Source organism: Argiope bruennichi, chromosome 7, assembly GCF_947563725.1.
Source record: "Argiope bruennichi chromosome 7, qqArgBrue1.1, whole genome shotgun sequence".
In the NCBI taxonomy this organism is placed as follows: domain Eukaryota; kingdom Metazoa; phylum Arthropoda; class Arachnida; order Araneae; family Araneidae; genus Argiope; species Argiope bruennichi.
This window is the reverse complement of record NC_079157.1, coordinates 81,858,813-81,885,628: the sequence shown is the minus strand read 5'-3', so window position 1 is coordinate 81,885,628 and position 26,816 is coordinate 81,858,813. Positions and strand designations below refer to the sequence as shown.

Below are 26,816 nucleotides of genomic sequence, written 5' to 3'. Positions count from 1 at the left end.
AAATCACTTATATTCACTTATTCAAGCTTTTACAAGCCATTTTAGCATATTTTGATCCTTAAATTTTAAACTGTTATGTTAAAATAGGCTTTAGACAGTTTAATATAGATGCCAAAAAATTCTTTGTGTTGGCAGATTAAGCCGTTGTATCAAATCATTGAATTACCTTTCAGATAACTGCTGTGATTTTGACAAGTTTAGTTCAAATGTCAGGTTAACCTTTACTATTAAATTCAGAATTTATATATTTTTTGTCATATCTGACTAAAATGGGAAAACTGATCATTGTGTGAATTGGGTGTTTTCCTGATTCTACATCAGGTCATCTCCGTTCACATTCGCAAGACAAAAATAAAAGCAATAAAATGAACAGAATGGGTAGACAAAAAAAATATACAAATTGATTTCAGTGACATACATTAGTGGCTACGATTGGAATGTGTGTATACTGTTACAAAAATTTTTCTACAACAAAATACCGTCGATTAATCATAATAACGTAACGCATTTAATCGCTATAATTCAGCAGCTTGCTTGCTGTCTAATCCTTCAGTTTCTTTACTTGTCGGCGACTCCAACTCCTCTCACACACAATTTCTGACGATCCACTCAATTTCCCTGCAGCTTGATGGTTGGGTTGACGGGGCGCCTAGCCCCGGCAGGGGCTTATCCCCGGTAAGGAGAGACTTCACAGTGCTTTGCTGTCTATACTTTGCCGTGGCCGTCTTCGACGAAATTTGGAGATGACAAGTGTCAGGACTCATTGCGATTGTCTGATATTAGGGTGAGGGTCGGGGGGGGGGGGGGTATGCTGCCGTTGGGCTTAGTAAGTTTTTACTGCTTGTGAGCTAGAATTGGCTATTGAGATACTGTTTAATTTGAGTTTGAAAAAATAAAAGTTAGGAAGAAAAACTAAAGGGCTGAGATAAATTAAAGTAGTATATTACGGGGTCTTCTAGAGTTTGTAGATGGTTTATATTTAGGGATTTTAGCTATTGCTTCATTTTCATTCTTATCCATGTTTTTAAAGAAGTTAGTGGCTAGATTTTTAATGAATTTTCTAAGAGGGGGATAGTCTAGGCATAAGTACATATTTGTATTGGGCATGTAGTATTTCCTATTGCAGAAATTTCTAATTAAGTTATTTTGCTGGCGTTCAATAAGTCTAAGATTAGTCTTGGCAGCATATCCCCACACAGGGCAGGCATAAGTTAATACTGGACGCAAGAATTTCCCTGCAGCTTCAGAGTGCCCGTTCTTTTATACTTCCGGGAGACGGGGCTAGAATCTTCAGACCAATTAGGGCGTACCTCGGTGTGTCTCGGTTCCTACTGGATGGATCGTGAAACTTCTCGAACTTTCCAGTATGATCCATTTAGTCGCCAAACTCACCAAATTCGGCGCCAAGTCGCCAAATGGCCGCCAAGCTCACAGGTCATTGACGCACAGGACAGATCTTACAAAGGTTTTAACGGTTTTTCCAGGATGACACTATTCATGCCGGTTAGCAAAATTACAGATTTGTAACAATATGTTAAGAATATGCATTATTCTACAAATAAACACCAATTTTGTAAAAGTAGTAACAGTTTTGAATTCCGTAGCGTCGAAAGGTATCTGATAAAGTTGAAAACAAATTTGAATAAGAATTCACAATTTTTTTTTTTTTTTGCAGTTTCAAAAAGTAGGTACATTTCTGTTCCCAGTGATATCGTCATTTGTTTGAACATCAATTAGAAACCAAGTTATAGCAAACTATCGACATGTAAGTGATGCTTATTTATAAGCATTTAAGAACTTTAAATGCCTTTTCTGAAGAACGAGTTTTTTCATAATTCTACTGTACACATATATCAAGAAATGATCAATATATCACAATGAGATTTATAATTAGAGCTCGTTATGTTATGTAGAATGTAACGAACGAGGAATTTGATGTTGAATGCTCAAGAAGTCTATTTATGACTACTTAATGTAAATATTGTTGAAAAAATTAAAAAATTTCATAGATAATTTCATATAGATAATTTCACAAAACTTTTTTTGAATGTAATTCTTAGATAATAGTTACACCCTAAGGTAAAATAAAAATCTAACATTTTTTTTTCCTATATAAAAATCCTAGTTTTTTTGTAAATGCTAAAAATTTCATCAAAATATGCTTTTTTCAAAAGCTACATGTATATTTGAAAAATTTCATTTTTATTCATAATTTTATCCTTATGTAATAAATTACTATAATATAAACAGTAAAATATTTTGTTTTGTTTTGGAAAATACCCTCCGAACATACATAGTCGAATATTTTAAAACGTTTAAGTCCTTCACAACTGAAGTTTGTTATTGTTACTGAACTGTTGAAACTTGACTGTTACCAAACGTAAAAATCCAAGTTGATATCACTGGACATTATTATCATTAAAATAACTTTTATTTGGCCAGAATACTAAAGAGTTAAAATATGACCACCACCACTAATCAAAAAAAAAAATTTTTTTTTGGTCATCATTTTACTCACACAACAGATTAATTCAGTACCAATATGGGCACCACGAATTTCTGATGTATCAATGTAGGCATGATATCTCAAATATTCTAAAATATATCTATCAGTATGAAAACATTACGACGTTTAATAGTGAGAGCCTTGCCATAGCCACTAGATGTTCGATACGATTTTTATTCAGATGATTCAAGGCAGCCAAGAGACTATCAGTGCCGGATTAGTCTGGTTGGCAGGCATTGGATTCGTATCCCTTGGGTTGCAAGTTCAAACACCGCCGGCCGAAGATGTTCATGATGACTGGTGCACGTATAAATCTGTCGCAGTTCCAAAGTCTTCCAAGTCGAGACAATACAACTGGGGGTTTTGGATCAGAGGTGAGCGTTCTCTGGTTCAGGTCTAAATTACGATCTGTGAGTGAGTAAATGAAATGCATGAATGAAGTCTGCACTGTGAAAAAGGCTGTGACTCATGAGTAGGTAAGACCCATTATTGCCCTAGAAGGAATTACTGAAGGAAAAGACGCTAAAACTAGGCTTAAAATTGTTGACGAAGTTATTGTGCCATTATTGTGTGGCTTATTTCATTATTATACCATAAGCAGCAGCAACAACAACAAGAGGCTATCTGATGCTCTAAATCATGCTCACTCACTACGTGGGCATAATATGGCTTTGCTTTGATATTCGACATTTGGATAAGTCAGTGCCAATTATAGATGTAATGGGTTTTATACCACCAGTTTTATACCATGTTCCATGATTGGCCAAACGATTCTTCCGGGTCAATGAACAAATTCCAAACAATTTTTCTATTTGATGTAAGAGAAATTTTATTTTGGGTGATCTGGCAACATTTTTTTAATGACACATCCATAACAGGAGAAAAGTAAGGCCCCCGATTGACAGTTTTAATTCTCGTACACATGTTGTATTTTATGCGATCTACAAATTCATCATACACTAACAGTTCCTGAAAATTAAATACAATACATATAATCGAATCAAGCTATAAAAGTTATTTTCGATCAAAAGATTAAAAGAACGCATTTACAATAGGAATACAAATATCAGAGTTGTAAATCTAAAAGGGTGAACATAAAAGGGCTATTCCAAAATCAAGGCGAAATATTTGCAAGCTGAAAGAAAAAAAATTATAAAATTTTACAATGTGATTTACAGCAGAAATGTACATTTACAACAATATGTGCAGTATTACAGTAATTTTATTAATATTTTAAATCTGGGGTCGAAAAGGATACATTACAATTTGGACGATGTTGCTTAGAACTTATTCTATTATTCATAAAATTCGCGAAAACGAAAAGAAAAGAATTACCTTTTTGACCAATTTTTGTGTATTTTAGCCATTTTATTAGAATTTATCCGTACTAAACGAGATAACATGGCCTGAACTTCAAAAATAAAAAGAGTGCTTTGATCACCAAGAAGAATCCATAGCTTGACTTGTTCAAATACTTCAATAGACAATCAATTTATATCTGACTTATTTATTAAATTGAAGATGTTATAGAATATTATTATATGTTTCTATTCTGGCTCGCATGTAAGCTATTTGTATTGTTACTTATTAAGGTACGCGACTACGTCAGGGAAGATTTTTTTTTTTGAAAAACGGTCGAAAATAGTTATCTTTGAATATTTGCACAAAAATGATTGAAGAAACATAAAACCAAATCAACATGAAACCAAAATATACCAGTTAAATGCCAAAAGATTTTTAAAAATTAGAAAAAGGGATTTTTTTTTTGGATAAAAAGAGGTATAAAGCAAAAATCTTTTAAAGATTTATAAAATTATTTACTTAAATGTTTACAGATAGTTAAAAGAAATATATTATCTAGTCCCTGTTCTAAAAAAAATGCCTTATTTCTATCCTTTCTTTAAGTATCGGGGCTCGACTGATGAATGAAACAAAATTGTCAATTTTTTTTCACATTGTGAAACTTTAAAACAACTATAAAATGTTTCTAAATAATAATATAAATATTAAAATAAGTAATAATATATTACTTATTCTTTAGTTCAAAAGCTGCAAAATATGGTGAAAAATTATACATTATATTTAACAAAAAATACACATTATATTTTAATTTATGAAGTTATTCGTAAGGAATTTCTATTACATTCTATATTTGAAAAAATGGCACAAATTGAAACTATATTTCTATTTTCTATAAATTATATTTCAAACATTCTATATTTGAAAAAATGTAAAATTGCATTAAAACTTATGTAAATGACATATAAAAATCAGTGTAACTTCCCAAAAATAGTCTTAGAAACAAAATTCTAAGGCTTTTATAAAGAAACCTGATCAAACATTAAGAATATTAAATAAAAAAAATCCTAGTTTCGCAAAAAATCGACTTTTTAAAGTAGTCGTATACCTTAATCGTGACATCGTGATTTATAAAAAATCGACATAACAATTTGTTTTTTTCAGATAAATGTCGAAAATTGTCTGATTATTGCACAGTTAGGCAGTCATCCTGTGCATTGTATGCAGACGACATAGCATGTTCTTGTCTACCTCTTTTGGCGAAAGGACTTGATGGAGCATGCCACGAAATAGGTAATATAATAATTACACTAAAATTATATGACACTTGAATTGCTTAACCCCTTCTAAGTGTAGCTTATCGTTGGTTTTTCATGCGTTATACAACGGGTATTCAAATGAAAAGGTACGAAACGATACTGTGGGTATAAGTAAACACTTTATTCAAAGAATATACCATAGGCCTGAGCACAACGATCCATTGATTAACGAGCCGAAGGATTCCTTGTTACCAGAATTCCTATGGCAGTGATGAGATCCGGCCCTTCACAGTATCCTTGATTTCACCGTCCAAGGTCCGCTACTTGTTGAATTCCTCGAGCACAGAAGATTCATTAACTCCGATGTGTACTGTGAGGCATTCCGAAAACTACGCAGGTCCATCAAGAACAAAAGACCGGGGCTACTCACGGAGGGTGTGGTTCTCCAGTGTCACACACAGGGAACTCGCCAATTTCAAATGGAAGCAGCTGGCCCATCTGCCCTACAGCTCGCATATGTAACCCTGCGATTTTCATGTGTTTGGTTCCTTGGAAAAACATCTTAAAGGGTAGCGCTTCAACTCGGACGGCGAAATCAAGGACCCTGTGAAGGACTGGGTCTCGTCACGGCCACAGGAATTCTGAGAACAAGGAATCTTTCGAATCATTAATCAATAGGATCGTTGTGTTCAGGCCTATGGTGTATACTTTGAGTAAAGTCTTCATTTATACCCACAGTGTCGTTTCGTATCTTTTCATTTGAACAAACCTTATAGCATAATGACGAGTTATACTCGTAATGCGACTAAAGTTACTGTTGAATATGATCATAAATTCAATTTAAAATTTCTAGCATATTGAATCTGACAGCATTTTTATTACTTATGTTGATATCATATATCACTATCACATATTGTTTATTACATATCACATATTATCAGATTGTCCTGGTAGAAGTTTCGGCCAAATTGTTGTTAGTCATTGGATCTCATTCTTATAAATATTTAGCATAAGCATCTGTCTTACTGAGGGAAAATCATGCTGTGAAATAAACACCGTGACGAATAAGAGTAGTGCACAATATGAAGATCAAGGGGATTGGAGATATCCAGAATTATTCAAAGAATTAAGCATACTGGGTTCGTTTGGATAGTGGGAGTTATATGGTTTGGAGAACGCTCAATCAGCAGGCGGCAGTAGAAAATAAAACAACGACGTTTAGTTACACGAAGACACACAGGACAGCACAAAGACGACAACTATATACATCACAGAAGACGATTATCTTCAGCCGAGACGTGCAGTATACAACAGTATACACAGCAGCTCTACTCCGTCGCTGATCCGCTAGTCCCTGGAAGACGAGTTCTTGGTCGTCGCTTCCGACTACTCTTCGACTCCACTGGTCCACGACTCAATTTACCGTCTGGTTCACGACGACCCGGCAGCGGCAGGACTGCTTCCTTTTATAGGTCTCAGGAGGCGGGGCTAGAAGCCTCTTAACCAATCAGGAACGTCCGAGGCGTATTTCCGTTCCTACTGGACGGATCGGGAAAATTCTCGATATTTCGGGTATAACCTATTTTGGAGCCAAAGTAGCCAAATTCGTCGCTAACTCGCCAAATGGTCGCCAAGTTTGTCGCCAAGCTCTGGGATCTCCTACGGAACCCACTATGCTGGGAAGCCGCATCAAGGATTCGTAACAATACCTGCTACTAATTACCTGAAACTAATAATAGTGACATATTACCAAGAAGAAAACACGTTTAGCGACTAATTGATTTTAGTGAATGCTCTGGAACTGAACACATCATCAGAAGAATGAATTTGGAAGGAATTAGATGCGTATGAAATAAAAAAAAATTACGGATGCCCAGGTTAAGCCTGTGTTAATCTGAAGTCATGAAATATGAACTTACGAATCACAGTTATATCCGTATCAATAATATAATTTTACTTACCAATATGTAGGAATTATAAAATGAACTATTTATGATAAAAATTAAATGGTTATTCGTGTACAATTTTTCATTATTAAATCTTACTTTTAGGAGTTAATATTTTGAGTAATGATCAACAGCTAAAAATAAATACAATGCATGTAACAGAAATGAAGTGAAAAGATTTATTTCGACTAAAAAAACCAAGAGACTTTATTTGTAACAGAAAGACAAATATTCCTTAGATGACCCAATTTTAGAACATAGCATTTAGGATCCAAGTGGAATAGCTATTGTTTACTTAATTTATTGAACGGTACTGTTAATTTAGCACCTTTTGAAAAAAATAATAAGGTTCGGTACTTAATTTTATTACTTTTAAACTATTTTGGACATGTATCAGATTCAGAAAGGAAATATAAATGAAAATACTTCTTTTAAAAATAAATTGTTGAAATAAATCCTATTATAAGTGCACTACTGCGTAGAAATTTTTAAATTTAAAAACAGAGAGGAAATAAAAATAATTATAAATACTTGAAGAGAGGCTTATAGAAATGTTCCAAATGAATAAGAATTTTAAGCGCCGTTGTAATCGATTTTTAATATTTTAAAATGGAATCGCACTTCACCATTTTAAAATACTTGTGAGAAATCTAAGCTTCAATATTTGGAAGAATCTATATGGTCCTATAATAATAATAAAAGAATGAATTCAATATTTTAAATCTGATAAGATAGCTATGACAAAGAAAAACATTGAGCAATGGTGTAAAAATTTCTATAATTTTATCCACACTTCCTTCAGTTAAAAACAACAATAACAAAATAAATTATCAATTAATTGAGGATTATAAAACATTTCTTAATAAAGAATAAAAACTCTAATCTGATACACTGTAGTATGATAATTTTTAGATTTCAGCTGTTTGTCTTGATTTTTGTGAAAGATAATTTTATGTGAAGCAATTTACAGAAAAAATGCATTGTCATAGTAAAATTAACATCGTATGTTTTGTAATACATTAAAACATTAGTTAGAATTAGGTCTAGTTTATTAACATCCCGTTTTAAAGCAACACTAGGGCTATTTTGGGATGGCCCTCGTAATTTTGAACTGCGGTCAGATGACAAGGACAACACCTGAGCTGGCACTTCCCTCTCCATACCAGCGGGAGGAGTTTGACCCCGAAGGATTTAACATACATCAGACTCGCTTACACGACGGTTTTTCAGATGGAATTGGGTCTTGAACCTGAAACCTTCCGGTTCTGAATCCGAGACCTTACTACCAGGCGACCGCGGGCTAGTAAGATTTAGGATACATGACTTGCAGACATGTTTTCCATCAGGAAAAGCAAGAATCAATCTCACATGGTAGAAGTTGTATCTCGAATTTAATTTTCCATAATTTAGGAATGCTCAAAAATACATCCGATTTGTCAGGAAATTGAAATTGTAAACTAAACTTGGGTTAGGAGGTCGGGGCCATAACCTATCAGGTTATGTTTTAGATTATCTTGAAATTTATGAATAATAATCTATGATATAATGGTATTTATGAATAATAATATAAAATGATGATATATATAAATGATAATCTAAGACTTCTGTATTTGTGTATTTAGCTTGTTCTGAATGGTGGTTGTAACTTTTTCATATCTGATCTTGACTTAAGCTTATTCTTTAATTTCTATTGATTAATAATATTAATTTTCAGTTGATGAATAATATTAAGCAAACTTCTTTTTAGCTAAATTCTAAATGGCGAATTTAGCTTACCGTCTGAATTGTAAGAATGTTTACCTCGTATTTATATGTCTTCAAATTCCCATTTATGATATTATTTTATTTCTCAAACTTTATCAATATTCTTATTTTTGGAATTTAAAATTGCCTTCTTTCTTTTTTCTAATCTTTTTATTTCTCTTACTTTCTGCTAATTTTTTTAATCATAATTTTAAATGAAATATTTCAGCCCGCTATTCCTACATTGGTGACTTCAGGACTCCCAAAACATGGCATGGAAATACTGAAAAGGGATTTGATGTGCTTGGAGAGATACCCAACTATGGCAAACTCCATAAGGAGTTCGACTTAGCTGTAAGTTAAAAGAGCATCATTACATTAATGCATTTATATTGTTACAATTCAACCGTTAGTGGATTAAATGGGCTTTAATTAAGACGACACGAACTAAAATTTACTTACCGTAATTATTTATAATTATTTAAAGTTAATAAAGCAAAACAATCCTGTCTTCAACAGAATACAACAGTAGTACAATAGCTTATTCACAGAGCTCGGGGAAAATTCAAGACGCTATATAATATATGGGCTCAAATTCACGGCCAAATTCAGCGCTTTCGTTGCAGTTAAAAACACCGACTTCCTCAGTATAGGTTACTCAAGGTACAAAGAATACTCTAAAACATAGACTTACTCAATGTAAACACTGTACCTGGGAAACCAAACTTCTCTCGGCATTTATTTTTGTCCAAAAAATCGTATCTTATGGCTCTTTAAAGTGATAAGCGAAACCTAATTAAATAGCAAACGTGGGTTCGTGCTTGAGAAAAATGTATGAGGGTTCAAAGCCCTAACCACTACTCCATCTCTGACACACTTATTCTGGTAATGTATAGCCTCATGTCAATATTTAGATATAAAAAAATGTTTTTTTGTGTGTAAAATCGCGGACATTTTTTCAGGAAGGGAACCTATATAGATAAACTTAAAAAGCAAAACCTTATCTAAATATAAAATTTAATCCAAATCATTAGAACCATTTCAAAGATGCACGGAATAAATTTATATATACACAAAAATCGCTCTCTTAATGTTATAATCTAAACATTTCTCTCATCGGTAATTGCAGCAATTCATTTATATACAATTAAACTAGAAAGATTCCGAATATTTGGGAAAAGAGTTGAAATTTTGCGACAACAAGCCGCCAATTCTAACGCTTCATTGCCACAAATCTTGTTTCAGATATGTAATTAAAAATGTTGAATGATTTATTAAACTAACGTTCATTATTGAAATTATATATCGTTTCTTACACTGCAAAATCTTGTGTGTCGAAAATTCAATTGACTTGAAACTCATTCGCCAGTGTCTGTTGTATCGTCAACAAATATGTCAGTGTTTAAAACAAGATGGCTGTTGCTATAAACATTATGAGACAGCTGTAATAGTTAAAGATGGATGGATTTCATTTTTATTAAGGAATGGGTAACTTTACTTTTATTTCGAACCCTCATAACTTGTGTTTATTCTTTTAATCATATGAATCTTCGCAGCTGTCTTATTCATTGGCGATTCGAAGACCAATGATTGACAATATGCATCAACTAGTTAATTTCAATCAAATAAAATTTTAATATATAAATTTTAACACTATGCACATTGATGATGGACAGTGTGAGTTTGAATATTTGTGAGATGCCATAGTCAGGAACTAATATTCAAACACTAACATCAGCATTTTTAAGGCTTAACGTAAAATTTTAAGGGAATCAAACCTACTTTGCTCCTTCGATGTAATATGATCATGAACAAAGACCCGTAGGTCAATATTGAATACTATAATACAGTATAATAACTTTTATGTAAGAATACATCAGCTTTACATAAATATTACATAATTATATTTCAGATGGAATCCATTTTTGATGGTTACAGGAACTCTACTCTACTCAAATGCATGTAAGTTCTCTAAGCTTTCTATATTAATTTTTTTATGCACTGTCGTGAAAAGTTTCATGTCTTGATCGAAATGAAAGCATTTTTAAGAATGTTCCAGTTTCTAGACTGAAAGTTAAGAAAAGAATGTTAGATGCAGAATTGGCATCAATATTCTTTGGAACTTTCTAGTTTATCTGGAGTTAAGTTGGGGGACACATTGCCATTTGTTACTATTAAAGATACGTTATTTTGACAGTGTATTATGGTGAATAGCATATAAGCCAGTTAACAACTACGCTACACGAGCATATGCTTTTGTATCCTGGTTATGTTACTGGACTGCGAACCACAAGGTTCTATCCCCGCGCATACCAAACGGCCAAATTGGTGACCTCGGACGATGAAACTTCAACCTTCATACAGCTGTTGTGGCGCTATCTACCCTCAACCAAAGTCGCCAGACTCACTTGGCGCAGCAGCATCAGCAACCACTCACCCCCACACGCTCGCCATAACGCTTGGCACTACTCAACTGGGTACAGGCCCATTAGACAATAGTTAAATACATCACCACTCAACACCCATATCGTTCGTCTCACCTCCGACTCACTGGAGGGAGAGTCTGTGGGGAATAGCACATAAGCCAGTTAACAACTACGTTACACGAGCATATGCTTTTGTATCCTGGTTATATTACTGGACTGCGAACCATAATGTCCCAGGTTCTATCCTCACTCAATTCAATCCCCCAAAGTATTATTAATTGATAACTCCGACCTGTCCATTGGTACACGGATAAAACTAAATAACTGGATCGCCGTGACAGCAACACTATCGGGGTTTGTGGTTGAGTCCTAAGGGCCTTTATCGGTCACGGAAAAAACCCTTCCCTAAGGAAGTACGCTTCGTCATAGATGAAAGGTAGCCAATCTCCACCTTTTTATGTACACATCACTGTGGAGAGAACCAATCACCTTACCAAAGCATCTCATCCTCATTTTTGAGATGCCCTTCAGTGGGAGAGTTTGATAGTGTGCAAAAAGTGGAAGGAAACTGCATTGTAGATGACATGGTGTAGATTTCTTAAACGTTCCCTGGTTACTCCTTTTTTAGTTCACCTCCACACACATTCAGAGGTACATTTTTTGACTCAATTTTATTGTATGACAAATGGGCTTCAAAGTAAAAAGGGATTATCCCCTTACCTGCCGAGGATAACTTGCGAGATTCGGTCCCCAGTGCCACTTAGACGTGCCCAGTCCCATATATATGTATATAGTTACGAGACGTATATATACGCCAGGGGCAGTTAACACATTGACTTAGGGAGACTGCCCTCGGCAGGCAAGGGGTTAAGAAACTTCAAAGTAAACGGTTTAATAATTTTATTTTGCATATTAGTGCTAATTAATGTATTAATTGAATTAGTGGATTGGTTTTTCTCAAACTTTTCTTGTGTATTCTCTTGCAAATGATGCCTCTAATCCTTCACACAATTTTGGACATCGGGTATGACTGCGAATACCTTGCTTGCCATTTGAGAACATAAAGAAATATAGATCTGATGCATGAATCAAGATTATTACTGAGATTATTCTATAGTTAGGACTTTGGTGATTATATTTTGAATGTGGTTAATATACAAATATCCGAAAATCAAATTTATATTTTGGATGCGTTCTTCCCGACCGATTGAAACCCAAATTCCACACAGAACTACAATTGTAATCGAATGATCACATATCAAATTGCATTTTTTTAAGTTAAAGCTAAAATGGCCTGCTTGTTTAGGTACAGACCGAAAGGCGGTCAACCTTTTCACGGATTTCTTTCCAGATTTGATAGGTATTTATACTTTAGATATTAAATTTGTGTATTTAATTTTATCTATATAGTTTTCTTTATTTTGTTATTAACATATTAACTTATTAGGGCAGATTTCCTCTGAAAATACTTCCTTCAAATTTTGATTGAAATCTAGCAATTTTGTATAAAGATTATATACCAGATTTCATCCATTTGGTTGAAAGTGTTTGATATTCATGTTTAAGAATTTGTCATGTTCACATATAGACAAAATGATAAAATACACAATCACATTAACAAAAAAACATGTGTTTTTCGAACTCAGGAAATATTAAAACGTGGAGATTCGTCAAAAAATTACGATTTTTTGTATGATTATAATAGTTTCTCTATATTTAGCATACTATAAAGTAATAAAAATGGATGCTGGAGAGGGGCGTTGTTTTAATTGAAAATACTTATTTCCAAAATCCTTGTCAGCATGAATTTTATTTGAACATGCAGAAATAATTATACTCAGTTGGTTTTTCGAGTGAGGAATATATTTCTATAAAAATAATTTTTAAAAAATATTTTGGAAATTAAAATATGTTTAGGAATGTTAATTCTAATTGCTCTATTCTTTCACGGTATCATCATTGAAAGAAGAAAATATTAAATGTTTCAGGTATTATCTCCAGCATTGAAGGAACCTCCGCATGCCGCCATGTTGCGTTACTACTACACTTCAAAATTTATAGAATGGTAAATGAACACATTATCATCATTAAGCGATGAATTCATTAATTTAATTAATTCACTCATTCAATTAATTCGTTAATTCATTATTTTCAATAAATTGGGTAATTAGCAGCTTAACTAGATATTTTATACATTAGCGATTTTCCAAATGAAACAGCAACATCTTCTTGATGCGTTGTTAACTGCTCATTAATTAACTCGTAATTTCATGCTCAAATGCCATTTATCGATCACGAGTAAACTCGTGTTTCCATATTAAATATTAATGATCTGTCAGGTCGTAATTCATGTTTCACAATTTCATACACAATTACACCAGTGATATTAGAAAATTTCTGAGTTAAGTTGTCACTCGGCAATGAATTAATTTTTTTAATTTAAATTTACTTAAATACATTAATTCGAAATAATGTTAAGAATTAGTAATTTTGTGCCTTGAGAATTTCGGCGATACTTTGATTAGAAGCGAAGATCCCATATCCTTTTAGAAATTTCTATGTTTTGTCATGGAAGTCATAAAAAGTCAAGAGATGGAGAGAGTTATAGATATTTGAGTAACATTTATTAACATTCATCAGATCCAAAATAATTTTCTTATTCTCTCTTACAGTAATGAACAGGAATATTGGAAATGTTCATTCGAAATAAAATTAGACTGGGATCCACAGGAGAAAATAAATTTGATATCAACTCCATCAGTTTGCTTACCATTGCAAGATGGAATACACTGTTTGCTACCACCAAATTTCGTTATAGAAAAGATAAGCGAAGGTACTGCAACATACTTTTAAGTTTCAAGACAGATAACTGTATGAATTTCCCTTCCTTTATTGAATATGCTTTGAATTACTTTTTTTCTCACTTTTTTTTATTTAACTTTAGTTTCTAATGTAATACTTTCAGTATTTCTTTTTCTAATATTCGAATTTTGTAATTGATTCTTCACTTCAATTTAATGAGCTAAAGTGTCTATATTTTGTATAGTTGTCGGTTCTCGAAGTTAATTCAATATTTTAAATTTTTCAGAACATAATTACCAGCCATTAGATTAATTAAACTTCAATCTCACCATTTGGAAGTGAGTGTTAGACGTAACAGTTACAGAATTTCCCGATAGTAATCATAATGAATTTTGAGATTTATAAAAGTCTATAAATTAGAAAATAATTGAAAAAAATTAAGCAGTCTTTCATAAGTGTATTGAAAAGTATAAAATAATTTTTTAAATAAAAAAAACGGAGTATTAAGATACTAAAAGCATGAACATTATAAGGAAATAAAACCTCATCATTATAATAAGAAGAAAAATTATTAAACATTCACAAAAAAAATCATATATTATAGATGAAATTAAAATTCTCATTTCTTTAGAGTATTTCTGTAAGTGCTTCACCAAATTACTATTTTGTTTTGACATCCTTATTTTTGATAAACACTGTTTTATTCTTTTATGTACATTAATACACAACAGTATGCCTACAGAAAACTGTAAGAACTATAAGTATATTATGCGTTGGAAATAGTAGTATAAGGAAACTAAGCATTATTATTATCATAAGAAGGAAAATTACTAATCATTCACAAAAAATTATATATGTTACCTGAGAAGTATGAAACGCCGGCATTGTATATAATGCTGGACGTTTTTAGGTAACGTATGAAATATGAGAATTATTACATATTTTCCCTGAGCATTCTACAGAATGACAAATACTATTTAGACAAAGTATGAAAAAGGGTCTTGATAAGACTATCAAATGTTAGAAATTTTCCTTCCTCAAAAATACAAATGTTATTATTAAAAAATGTCGGGAGTGCCATAAAAAAAAATATTCAAAATGCATAAAGAAAAAGTTGTACAAAACAAAACTTATATCTTTCTTATTAAGAGAAAAAAAATTTATAGAAATATAAGATATTAAAACCAGCCTACTTGTTGCAACATTGTAGGCTTGAACGACATTTTAAATTACATTTTTCACCCCAAGACATTTTTAATTTGGCAGTTTGACGAACATTGATGAATCAATGGCCTCTTCCAATGGATTAATTGCAATTGACCGGAGAAGAATTTCGTGACAAGGAATATCTTCAATTCTAAACATGTTTTTAGGGAATAAAGTGAATTATTATCTCATATACTTACTTTAAAATTCATTCAGAAGTTCCAGGTCGGTGGAAAACCTCTTCTGTCATGCTCATTACAACTGCCAATATATTGCGCGACTCACCTCGCCCCAGGGTGACGTCAAAAATAGGAACTCACACAATGGTTCCCAAAGAAGCAGTGGGATTTTTTTTTCTGGATTCATTTTCATTTTTTGGCTTGTATTTCCAGACTGATTTTAGAACTTATTTTACCTTCAATAATATTTTTTTCATACTTTCCCGGTTTTCCATTTGTCATTCGATAGAATGCCTAGAAAATATGTGAAATATGATTCGTTTCATAAATGGCTGGCCAGTTGTAAGCATTATATACAATACCATTTAAAATACCTATTTTTTTAGGGCATCTGTGCAAGTGCTTTGACATTCATATTTTTGATAAAAGATTATTTTCTATTTTCTGTACATTAATGGAAATATATCATTAAGATTCTTTTTTTTTATTATTTAAGATATATTTCATGAAACAAATCCTTGCGACGAAGATATAAAGTCAACGTTTTGTGGTGAAGAGACAGAATGTCACATCGTGGAACCACCTCGGTTGGGGTACCAATGCAGGTGTAAGAAAGGCTTTCATGTAAGAACCACTATGAGACCTGCCTATAATATCACAATTGAACTTTGTGAAGGTAAGTTTAGATATTTAAATGTTTCACACACAAGGACGAATGACTCGCCCATCTAATTATTGAATTTTTAATATTAAATCGCCAATTGAATGAAAGTTATTAATATAAAATTCCACCACTGGTGTCCCCAAAACCTCCTCGCGTAATAAAAGTGTATCCCAGAGAATGCCTTGAGTAGTATTGACGTATGATAATTACGAAATATTAACCTTTGGCATGAACCTAGTATTTTTATTGAATCTATCTTATAATCTTTGGAGAGGTTTTTGTCGATAAATTCTTGGGATGCGGTTAATAGTATCCAAAAATCGAATTTTTATTTTTTTAATCCTTTTTTCCGACGGACTGAAACAAAAATTTGACGAGAAACTGCACTTACAGTCACAAACTCACATAGTAAATTTAAAAATTTAAGTCATTCCATCTTTTGAGTTTTCAAGTTTAAATGTTTCTAAAAGTGCAGAACAGCAGACGTTCAATATGTTTTTGGAGTTGGCGTCTAGACTGGTGTCTAGACTACAGATTTTCATTCTGTGTATCGAATTCTATATATCTAGATCTCTTCATTTTGTAATTATCTTGTTAAATGTATTCGAACAGGCGGATAGACTGAACTCTTTTTAACGAATTTTGCTCAAAATTAGTTAGAAATTCACAAATTTGATATAAAAGCAGTATACCAAATTTCAACAGTCTAGCTCAAAACTTTGTCTTATTATCTTTGTCACAGACAGATAGATGGATATTTCCAAAGAATGTGTTTTTCGAACTTAGGGCGGTTTGAAACGTGGGGATTCGTCAAAATCTCGAATTTGAATTTTTTGACGATTATGACACTTTCTATTTACTATGTATACGAGACAGTCAAAATCATTTATTAATTAATCATTTTAATTTATCATTAATTAATTTATCAATCATTTATTAATTAATTTATCAATCATTTATTAATTAATTTATCATTATTTAATCATTTTGTTAGAATTAAATTGATAATAAATGTATCAAATGGGTTCTGTTATTTAATTAGGAAGATAAATAGTCCTTTTGCTGGTACGGTGTGGAAGTCTGGAGATATGGAGGAGGTGCCATTTCAGGTGCCATCCTCGTCATCTGACCGCGGTTAAAATTGCAAGGACCGTACCAAAATAGCCCTAGTGTTGCCTTATAACTAAAGTAAACTAAACTAGGAAGATATGTAAATTCGTAGGTCAAGGTGTTAATTTAAAATGGTGTATATTAATTAAAAAATATTTAGTTTGACTAACTAATCCTTTTTAGAAGGGCTTGTTAAACCATGAAGGGTGATGTTACCACGGCTTATGTATAAAAAAAAAATAGGAATTGCAAAATTTATCAACGAAAAAAGCCATTTTATCTATTAATAGGATATTAAAATTTGAAATAATCTTTTCAATCGGTTATTTTCAATCATTATTTATTAATATTTCATTTTAAAAAATTATTTATAAATTCCAGTGTCTTAAGCACATTTTTTTTTTATGGAAATAGGTTGACAATGGTGAATATCAAAAATCCCTGCTGTAGATAGTTTTCATTTTTGACTTATAGACAGCTTTATTCTAACGATCTTTTCCTTTATGATGCAGTTGGGTTGTCTAATGCTATTTTATATTAATGTAATACAATTTTTTTATGAGCTTCGATTTAAAGTGTCATGATAAATAAAACTTGTGATGTGATATTTTTTTCTTATGATATTTAATAAATCATAATACAGGGTGTTTATAAAGTCCCGGACCCATTTTGATGTTTAATAACTCATAAAATAATAAAGATAGATTTAAATTAATAACATAAATGGTTAAATAGACTCAAAAAGTTTCATGGCCCTTGTCAATGCACTTCCACGTGTGCCCCCTTCGTCGCACGGAGAATAGCAAGTCGATAGTCAATTTCACGCCAGGTAGCGACAAGCATGTCGGCATCCACAGAGCCATTTGCGCACTTTATGGCGATTAACAATGCCAGAAACATGAAAGGATGCTTCATCGGAGAACATTATGCTCTTCAGAAAATCAGCAGCATCTTCTATCCTCCTTAGCATATCTGTTGCAAAGGCCATCCTCCTAGGCCTATCGTTCGGTTCCAAAACTTGAACAATTTGAACTTTGTATGCAAGCAGTCTTAATTTTTTCTTAATAACCTTGTACACCGTCGAAATTGGCATTTCCAATTCTGTTGCCACTGATCTCACAGATATTCTAGGATTGTGTAAAAATGTCTCTCTGACACGCTCAACATCAAAATCACTTGTGCAAGGACGTCTGGAACGTTTCTTATCTTCGATACTTCCAATTTCTAGAAAATTCTTTTTCCACCGTAAGGTGCTGTTTTTGGATGGAGGATCTTTTTGGTAAATTCTTCAGAAATTTCTCTGTGCTTGCACTATCGATTTCATTTCTATGAACCACCATAAAATCTGTGCTTTCTCTTGTGGTGTATGCATTCTCCTTAATATCCGCTCGAATAAAACATCACATACTAAAGTACTACATAGAACAAACACATCAAAAGTAAACATAACATTGCAATAGTTGACAAAAACAAAAGAGAGAAAAATGCAATTAATAAGCAGACAATATTTAGAAAAGTACAGATATTTAGACTGGAAAATGAAATTATCTGAAATTAACCACACGCGCAGACGATATTTACAAAAGTAAAAATATTCAAACCTGAAAAGGAAAATATATGAGTTATTCCATCAATAAATGTCATAAGTGTGTTTATATCTTTATTATTTTATGAGTTATTAAACATCAAAATGGGTCCGGGACTTTATAAACACCCTCTATATTAAAAATATTTAGTATTACGATGTGATAATTCTAAAACACCAATTTATGTTGTATTTTTATTTCCTCATCATTGCACGAAGAAAGCAAAGAGAAAAAATTACAATCGCCAAAATTGAAGAATTTCCATTAATCTTCCTGAATATTAAAAATATATTGTAAAATTAAAAAAAAATTATGATATAACGTAATTTTTTGTTTTATGATAATATTATAATATTTTTACCTTATGAAGCTTTATTAAGATGAGATATATTTCTTTTCTATCATGACTTAAAATGAAACACAAAAAATTTTTTCACTTGTAAGGCTTTTTTATTTTCTCGTATATGAAATATAGAAACAGTAGGATTGACTGTCCGTCAATCTGTACTTTCAGAAATCAGTAAACTATATTATTCAATAAAATCAATGATTGAAATATATCAGATTTGATAATCAATGATTGAAATATATCAGATTTGATAATTTATGCCTACAAGTGCAGTTTTATGTCAAATTTTTGTTCTAATCGGTTGACAAAAACGTGTCTAAAACACTAATTGGATTTTTGGTATTATTTACTCATACGAGGAATTAATCGCCAAATAACTCACCAAGGATATGATAGATTCAGTTAAAATGCTAAATTCATGACCAAAATTAATATTTCGTAACTATCGTACTCCACTGCCATGTAAGGTGTTCTCTGGCATGACAAGTTTATTACAGAGTATCCTAGAAAGTTTGGGGAGACCATTCTCCCTTACAGAGTATCCGAGAAAGTTTAGAGAGACCATTCTTCCTTACAGAGTATCCGAGAAAGTTTGGGGAGACCATTCTCCCTTACAGAGTATCCGAGAAAGTTTGGGGAAACCATTCTCCCTTACAGAGTATCCGAGAAAGTTTGGGGAGACCATTCTCCCTTACAGAGTATCCGAGAAAGTTTGGGGAGACCATTCTTCCTAGTTTATTTTGGGATATCTTATAAATTGTATTAAGTTGGAATAAAACTCTTTTTGATGCTACATGAAGGCTATTATAAGAAAGATAGTGTTCTAGAAAAACAATGAATAATTTCCTTGGAGCAAAAATCTGTTTCTTAGCCTTTCAAAGACATAAATCGTTTCCCTTACTGAAAGACCAACAAGCTTGTTAAATATTTTCTTGGCATGCATTGGTTTGTTTTCATTTCTAGTAATGTCTTCTTGAAAAACCTTGATGAAAGTCTCTTAGGAAAACAAATGACAGCTTTTTGGAAACTTTCGAAATTGATCAGTTTTCCTTTCTAAGAAGATATTCATGTGATGTCAATTCAGATGTTTGAATAAAGACATGATAGATTAGATAGATTATAATAAAGATAGATTATCTTTTGAGGATGAATAATGCCTGATTTTCTTTTTTCAGAAATGTTTGTTGGACCAAATGTTTTTGCTAAGTCTTTTAACAAACCAAAGATAAATTTTCTTCTAATGTATTCTCAAAAGAAATGAATTATTTATCCCTTTTTGGTTTTTCAATCAGAGTATCTTTTAGAGGGGGGATTTCTTCAAGAGTGAACAACTTTCTTGCCTTTTGATATTTCAGGGAGATCTAATTTTGTGGAACCTCTCATTTAAGACGAACTAATTTAGACATTATTGTTGAATTAATTTGTTGAAAGGAAACTTCTTTTTTTTAAAATTTACTGGCAGTTACTGAACTGATGCCACCAATGATTTATAAAAAAAGGAATATAATAATCTGTCGCCAATATTTAACAGAAAAAGCGAGTTTTTAAAGCTTTTTATTTCAGGAATAATTTTTATATACAGACTAGATATTTTTAATTGTGGATTTTTGTCATTCCGATTTTTCGATCTATATTACACTCTCAAGTATCCGGTTCGCGACTATCCGGCCTACTTTTTTTTATCGTAATTAAATAAGGAAGGCAAGGCGTTGCAGAAACAATCATACATTAAGGACTTAATAAAAATTTAAAACTCTAAGTTTTAACTCTTATCTTAGGGTTACTTTTTCATATCTGTGAAATCATTTATTAGTGAAAAATAAAATTAGTTTGAGTCAATTAAGAGTTAGGCCTACAATTTGATATTTTGTTTATCTTTCCTGCCTTGAAGTTAAACATTACAGAATTTATGTCAAAATATGAAAAATTTATATCTAATTTACTTTTTCTCAGATAAATTCTTGAAACATGCAGTACCGCACATAAACATATATAAAGTACCAGTACAGAGTCTTCTGTTTTAATTCGAGACGTTATCGGTAGTTGCTTTTATGATTGATTCTCTGACCCGTGGCCGTGTTCACATTCTACGTGGCTTGAGATAAAAGGAGGAATTAATACTCAATAAGAAGTGAGAAAATGCATATTACGTAATGCATTTGATATAAAAACTTTGTCTTTTGGTATTGGTGGACAAAGAGAGGAGTTGATAGAACTCCGGCCTATCCGGTTTTATTGTTATCCGGTCTGCCTTTCCGCCACATTAGGCCGGATTCTCGGGAGTGTATTATCAAGAGTGTACTTTTGAAATCAATCTGGTTTCATTGAAGTCGACTTCAAGATTATTTAAAACTTAGAACGTTTTGAAATTTACCTAAATCAAATTAATTTTTTTATTAGATATAAATGAATGCATGGATCCTGAAATTTGCCCCAACACGACGCAATGTATGAACTTATATGGAAGTTACAAATGCATTTGTGAAGATGGACATCGTTTGGTGGAAGGCAAATCTCCCAAAGTTTACGGGTGTAAAGGTAAAAATAATCTTGGTTTGCTTTTCATAATGATTTTTGAATTACATCAAGAATATTTTCTTTATACTTTATAATACTTGTACCAAAATGCCTAAGATAAGAAAAGGCGATTTTGGCGAGTAATTATTCGAAAATTGGCGAGTAAATCTCTATCTGTTCTTATAATAAAGATGAATGTTTGTGCATAAGTTGGCGCTCTACAGACCAAATCGTTTGACCTAGAGCTGCAAACCTTAGCACATGATTACTTTGGAATAGGGAAATATCCACTTTGGAGCTTTTTTTTTGAAATTTTGATTATGATTTTAACTATAAACTAAACAAATTTTGACTTTTTTCCACGACAACTTCCAAGATTATTACAGTATAAAAATGTTTCTTACATCATCTTAAAATTTAAAAAAATTTTTTTTTTAATGATATATATTATTATTTAGTAGTATAATGTAATTTTTAATTACTTTCTGAAAATATTTTTAAGCACTTAAACGATATATTTCACACAGAATTATAAAATTTAATCTGCGCGAGCACGTTATTCTTGCATGAAAAAAAGTAAGAAAATGCGTAATGTATTAAACAGAACAGTGTAAAGTTTCTAAAAACATTATGAGTTATATGAACATCAAAGTTTGAAGCTTACAAACATTTTTCTGAATTCGCCATAAATACCAAGTTAAATTGAAAATTTTAGTGACTATTTAACACAGGGGTCCAACTGGTAGCCAAATGGGGCTAATAATCGATAAATCAATGCAAGTAAAACACAATGAATTTATAGAAATGAAACAACTTGATTCTTTGTCAATCAAAACTTAACTGCGTTTCTATGTTGTGTTTTTAAGTGTTTACACTCAAAAAATGAGTGTTCTTTCAAAGAAAAGAATGCGTAACAGTATATTCGATTTCAAAATTTAAATGCGCTAATTATTCATTTTTTAAATTTCAGTTGTTATGACTGAAAAATTTCTTTTAGGACTTTAACTTCATTGTTCCGTAATATGTAAAAATAATAAACAATTTTGACTTTCTCGTATGCGCAGTATAGAGAAAGTATTATAATCGTCAAACAATTCGAACACGTGATTTTGGACGAATCATGTTTTAATCTTTCCTGAATTCGAAAGTCACATTTTTGGAAAATGTCCGTCTCTCTTTTTGCTCTTTTTGTAACGAAGGTGACTTAAAAACTTTTTGAGCTAGACGGCTGAAATTTGGTATATGGACTTTGCGCCAAATTTGTAGTTTTCTAACAAATTTTGAGTAAAATCTGTTCAAAGGAAGTCTGTCTGTCCGGCTGTTCGAATAATTCCAAAATGATGAGAGCTAGATAGATGAAATTCGGTGCATATATTTAACATCTATAGTGCAGATACCTGTCGAATTTTAAGCCATATCCAACTACGGATTGACTGTCTAGTGATCTGTACTTTCAAGAACGTGGAAACGCGGTAACTTAAAAACGCAATGACGCTTAAATATATCAAATATGCGAGAGAGTTTTGAGGAGCCGTCTTGCTGGATATTTAAACGTATGTTTTTGTAATGCATTTAATGTTTTATTTAGTGTTAGTATTTTATAATGAATATATAAATTCTCTCCTGTTTCTTTCTTATTTTTTATGTTTGTCAAAATCAAGTAATTGTTAATATTGCATTGTCTTCTAGAAATTTGCAGACCTAATCCATGCTTACATGGCAGTTGCGTCGTGACGGTGAAGAATGGATTTTTCTGCAAGTCAGTTCTGCTTTTTTATATAATGCGAAAGTTTTTTTTCTCGCATTAAGAGTATTTGTAGCTATACTTTTCCCTAAGTTAAGTAAAAGCTATATATTTAAAATAATTAGGAAAGACAAAGAACAGTTCCCCAGCTGCAATCACTTTTCCAATTAAGTAATTTTTATTTTATATCCATGTTTATGACTTTTAGGCATATTATCAATGGTATCATTCATGTCTCCTACCCCTATTTTCTACAGAATGACAAAGACGTTATTTCATTATACATTCTCTATAGGAATAAAAGTTGATAAAATTCTAAAGTTGCCACCATTATATTGATTTCGTTATTTTTAGTTCCTCATATACGTAGTATAGAGAAAATATTGTAATCGCACAAAATTCGAACTCGAGATTGTGACGAATGTCCACTTTTACTCTCTGAGTTCGGAAAACACATTTTTAGAAAATGTCCTTCTGTCTGCTTATTTGTGGCAAAGATAACTCAAAAATGCTTTCAACTAGATGGATAAAATTTGGTAAACAGGCTTGAAACCGAAGTTTCAGATTTCTTTCAAATTCTGAGCAAACTCCGTTCACAGGAAGGCTGAAAAAACGAGGAGAACTAGATAAATAAAATTCTGTGCACAGATTTAACATCATTAGCTTAGATGCCAACCGAATTTTGGGCAAAATCCATTAAGGATTTTATTGTTTGTCGGTCTGAACTTTCAGGAACACATAAACGCGATAATTCAAAAACTCAACGATTTAAATCTATCGAATTTCGTACGTGATTTTGTGATTACAAGTGTAGCTCTATGTCAAATTTTTATTTCAATTGGTTAGGAAGAACGCGTCTGAAACCCGAATTCGATTTTTGGATACTATTACCCGCAGGCAAAGGATTAATCACCAAAAAACTTTGCCAAAGATGGCACGATAGATTTAGTAAAACAGCTCATTCTAGCCAAATGTTAATATTTCGTGACTGTTGTACGCCAATGTCTTTCAAGGCATTCTCTGGAATAATACTTTTATTATTCCAGAGAAAGAAAGTTTCTGTGGGGACAACTTCCGCTGGTTTTACTTGATATGGAAGCTTATGGTCCCTAGATACATCATTAAAGGTTGCCTGACTCCAACAACAATCAGTTTTTGAGAGAAAGTTTCCAAACAAATCCTGAAAGATACTATTGCATCCAGTATAATCTACATCCCGTCTCATTCTGCATTGTTTTATTTGATGCTATTTATTTAGTATGATTCTGAATTTAAATATGTTCATGTAGAATGTTTTTAACATAAAAACTAATTTTGTATCAATATATACAATCCTTTTATTATTGTAAATAAATTACTGTTGCTTTTCTTGATTACACAATAATTTATTCGATAGTGAAGATGGTGGTCTGGGTGAAATGACTTGAAGACACATATTGTCTTTTATGTGGTTTATTGGTAACATCAACAACAAAAGGCACATGACGCCATAGTGTAGTAGACCTAGAGAACTACACATAAAACTTCTCGAGAGAGAGAGAGGGGGAGAGAGAGAGAGGGGGAGAGGGGGGGGAGAGAGGGGGGAGAGAGAGGGAGAGAGGGAGGGGGGAGAGGGGGGGGGAGAGGGAGAGAGAGAGGGAGAGGGAGAGAGAGAGGGAGAGGGAGAGAGAGAGGGAGAGGGAGAGAGGGGGAGAGGGAGAGTACAGAAGTCAAGTCACCCTAGTACAGAAGTCAAGTTCGTTTCTACTGGAAAAAAAATGTGCTGAACAGGAAGATCACGTGGTTAACTGAATTCTTGACAATTACATCATAACATTTGATTGAATGCCTTCGACGCTACATTTTAATTTATGATAAATAATTTTTACTCTTTTACAAAATAATAACAATTTTTTTTAATGTTAAAAACGTCTTTTTTTTATTTGTTACTGAATATTTTGATAATATTTTATGATTAACAACAATAGATAATCTCGGTCTCATTTAATATTTTATGAAAAAAATGTTCTTAGTACCATTTCTAGAAGTTCCTTTTGGCGTTTGAATTAGCCATTTAAGCAATAAATGCATAAGTTTGAGTTAAAATAGTTGGTCAAAATGACACGATTCTTACATACACGCGAAGGAAGAAAACTATGAAAAAATATCTAATGGGACAGAAATCAAAGTCAAAGAATAACGAATTCCGGAAAGGCGCTCATCTTTCCCCATCTCATCTCTTAGCAAGGTAAAATCGTCGAAAAGTGGAAGCCTTACGATACTGAAACAAACAGTCATTGTCCACCATTGCATCTTTTTATTACAGGCGATTTTGCATCCCTTAGAGGTACGTATACCACTAAGGTACCGTAGGTTGAGGAACGCTGGTATTTTAAATATCATTCCGAGAATTTCTGGACAGTTTTGTGATTTAATTTAAATTCAATTAATTTAAGTCATTTTTGTTGGCTGTTAGACGGACTCTCACCCACGCAATTGTTTCAATTAAAACAGAATGCCCTTTTAAAAGAATGGTTCAGTTCTTAGTCGGAAATCCAAAATTGCTTTCACGACCGAATAGCTTCAAAAAAGAAAAAAAAAAACATATTTGGTTCATAATAGAATTCGATTCTTTTTCTTGATGGGTATAAAATGTTGTGACTTCTGATGGAAAGTAGCTTTAATAAATACAGGATGATTATGAAAAAAAAAACTATTTCGACATAGGAGACAGTAACTATCATAACGTTCATAGGAACGGAATAAAATTTTGTTTCAAGATATTTTGAGGTATGCGCTCAAGAATCATATATAAAAAAAAACAGTTACCGTTACAGGGACAAAATTTTCAAATAACAACACCAAATTATTTTTATTGGAATGTGTTTTCCATGGTAAAAAACAATAAATAGGTTGGAATAGTACCTGTAGTACGAAAATCACCAGTGCTAGACAGACAAAGAAGAAAAGAGAAAACAATTGAGGTGTACCTAACAGAGACGTTTAGTTCAACAGATTCTTTTCGGCATGGCGCGTTCATTGGTTCTAGGCACCATCTGCTGCATAAAAAGTATCATCGTGATTGAAGGAGGTCAAGTAGAAAATTTGAGACACAATAAAATTACCTTTTCTATTGTTTCTTTGCTGTTATTGGTTCTATCTTTTTCTTCTTAGTCTGTCTAGTGCTGATGATTTTAGTGTTGCATGTACCATTCCAATGCTGTTTATTGTTTTTTGCTATGGAAAACACATTCCGATTTTAAAAAATTGGTGTTGCCGTTTGAAAATTTGTATCTATAACCGAAACTGTTAGAGGAGAGCTATAGTTTTTAATATGATTCTTGAATGCATACCTTGAAACCAGTTTTATTCTGTTCCTGTGAACGGTATGATAGTTACGGTCTCATGTATGGGGATCATTTTTTTTTATATAATCACTCTGTATTTCTTTCCTTTTGACAAAAAAGAAAGTCCACTTACGATGACTTATTACGATTTGAA

At 32.3% G+C, this 26,816-nt stretch overlaps 1 protein-coding gene across 3 annotated transcripts in view; it reads left to right on the top strand.

The window, feature by feature from the left end:
• LOC129976202 (latent-transforming growth factor beta-binding protein 3-like) overlaps positions 1-26,816 on the top strand; it is a 64,664-nt gene that overhangs the window by 25,936 nt on the left and 11,912 nt on the right. For all 3 annotated transcript variants that reach the window (XM_056089652.1, XM_056089653.1, XM_056089651.1), the window contains 7 exons: positions 4,970-5,098; positions 8,983-9,107; positions 10,666-10,715; positions 13,852-14,012; positions 15,863-16,042; positions 21,476-21,613; positions 23,282-23,351. In XM_056089652.1, coding sequence (XP_055945627.1) covers positions 4,970-5,098; positions 8,983-9,107; positions 10,666-10,715; positions 13,852-14,012; positions 15,863-16,042; positions 21,476-21,613; positions 23,282-23,351 — 853 coding nt within the window. The remainder of the gene's footprint in view (positions 1-4,969; positions 5,099-8,982; positions 9,108-10,665; positions 10,716-13,851; positions 14,013-15,862; positions 16,043-21,475; positions 21,614-23,281; positions 23,352-26,816) is intronic.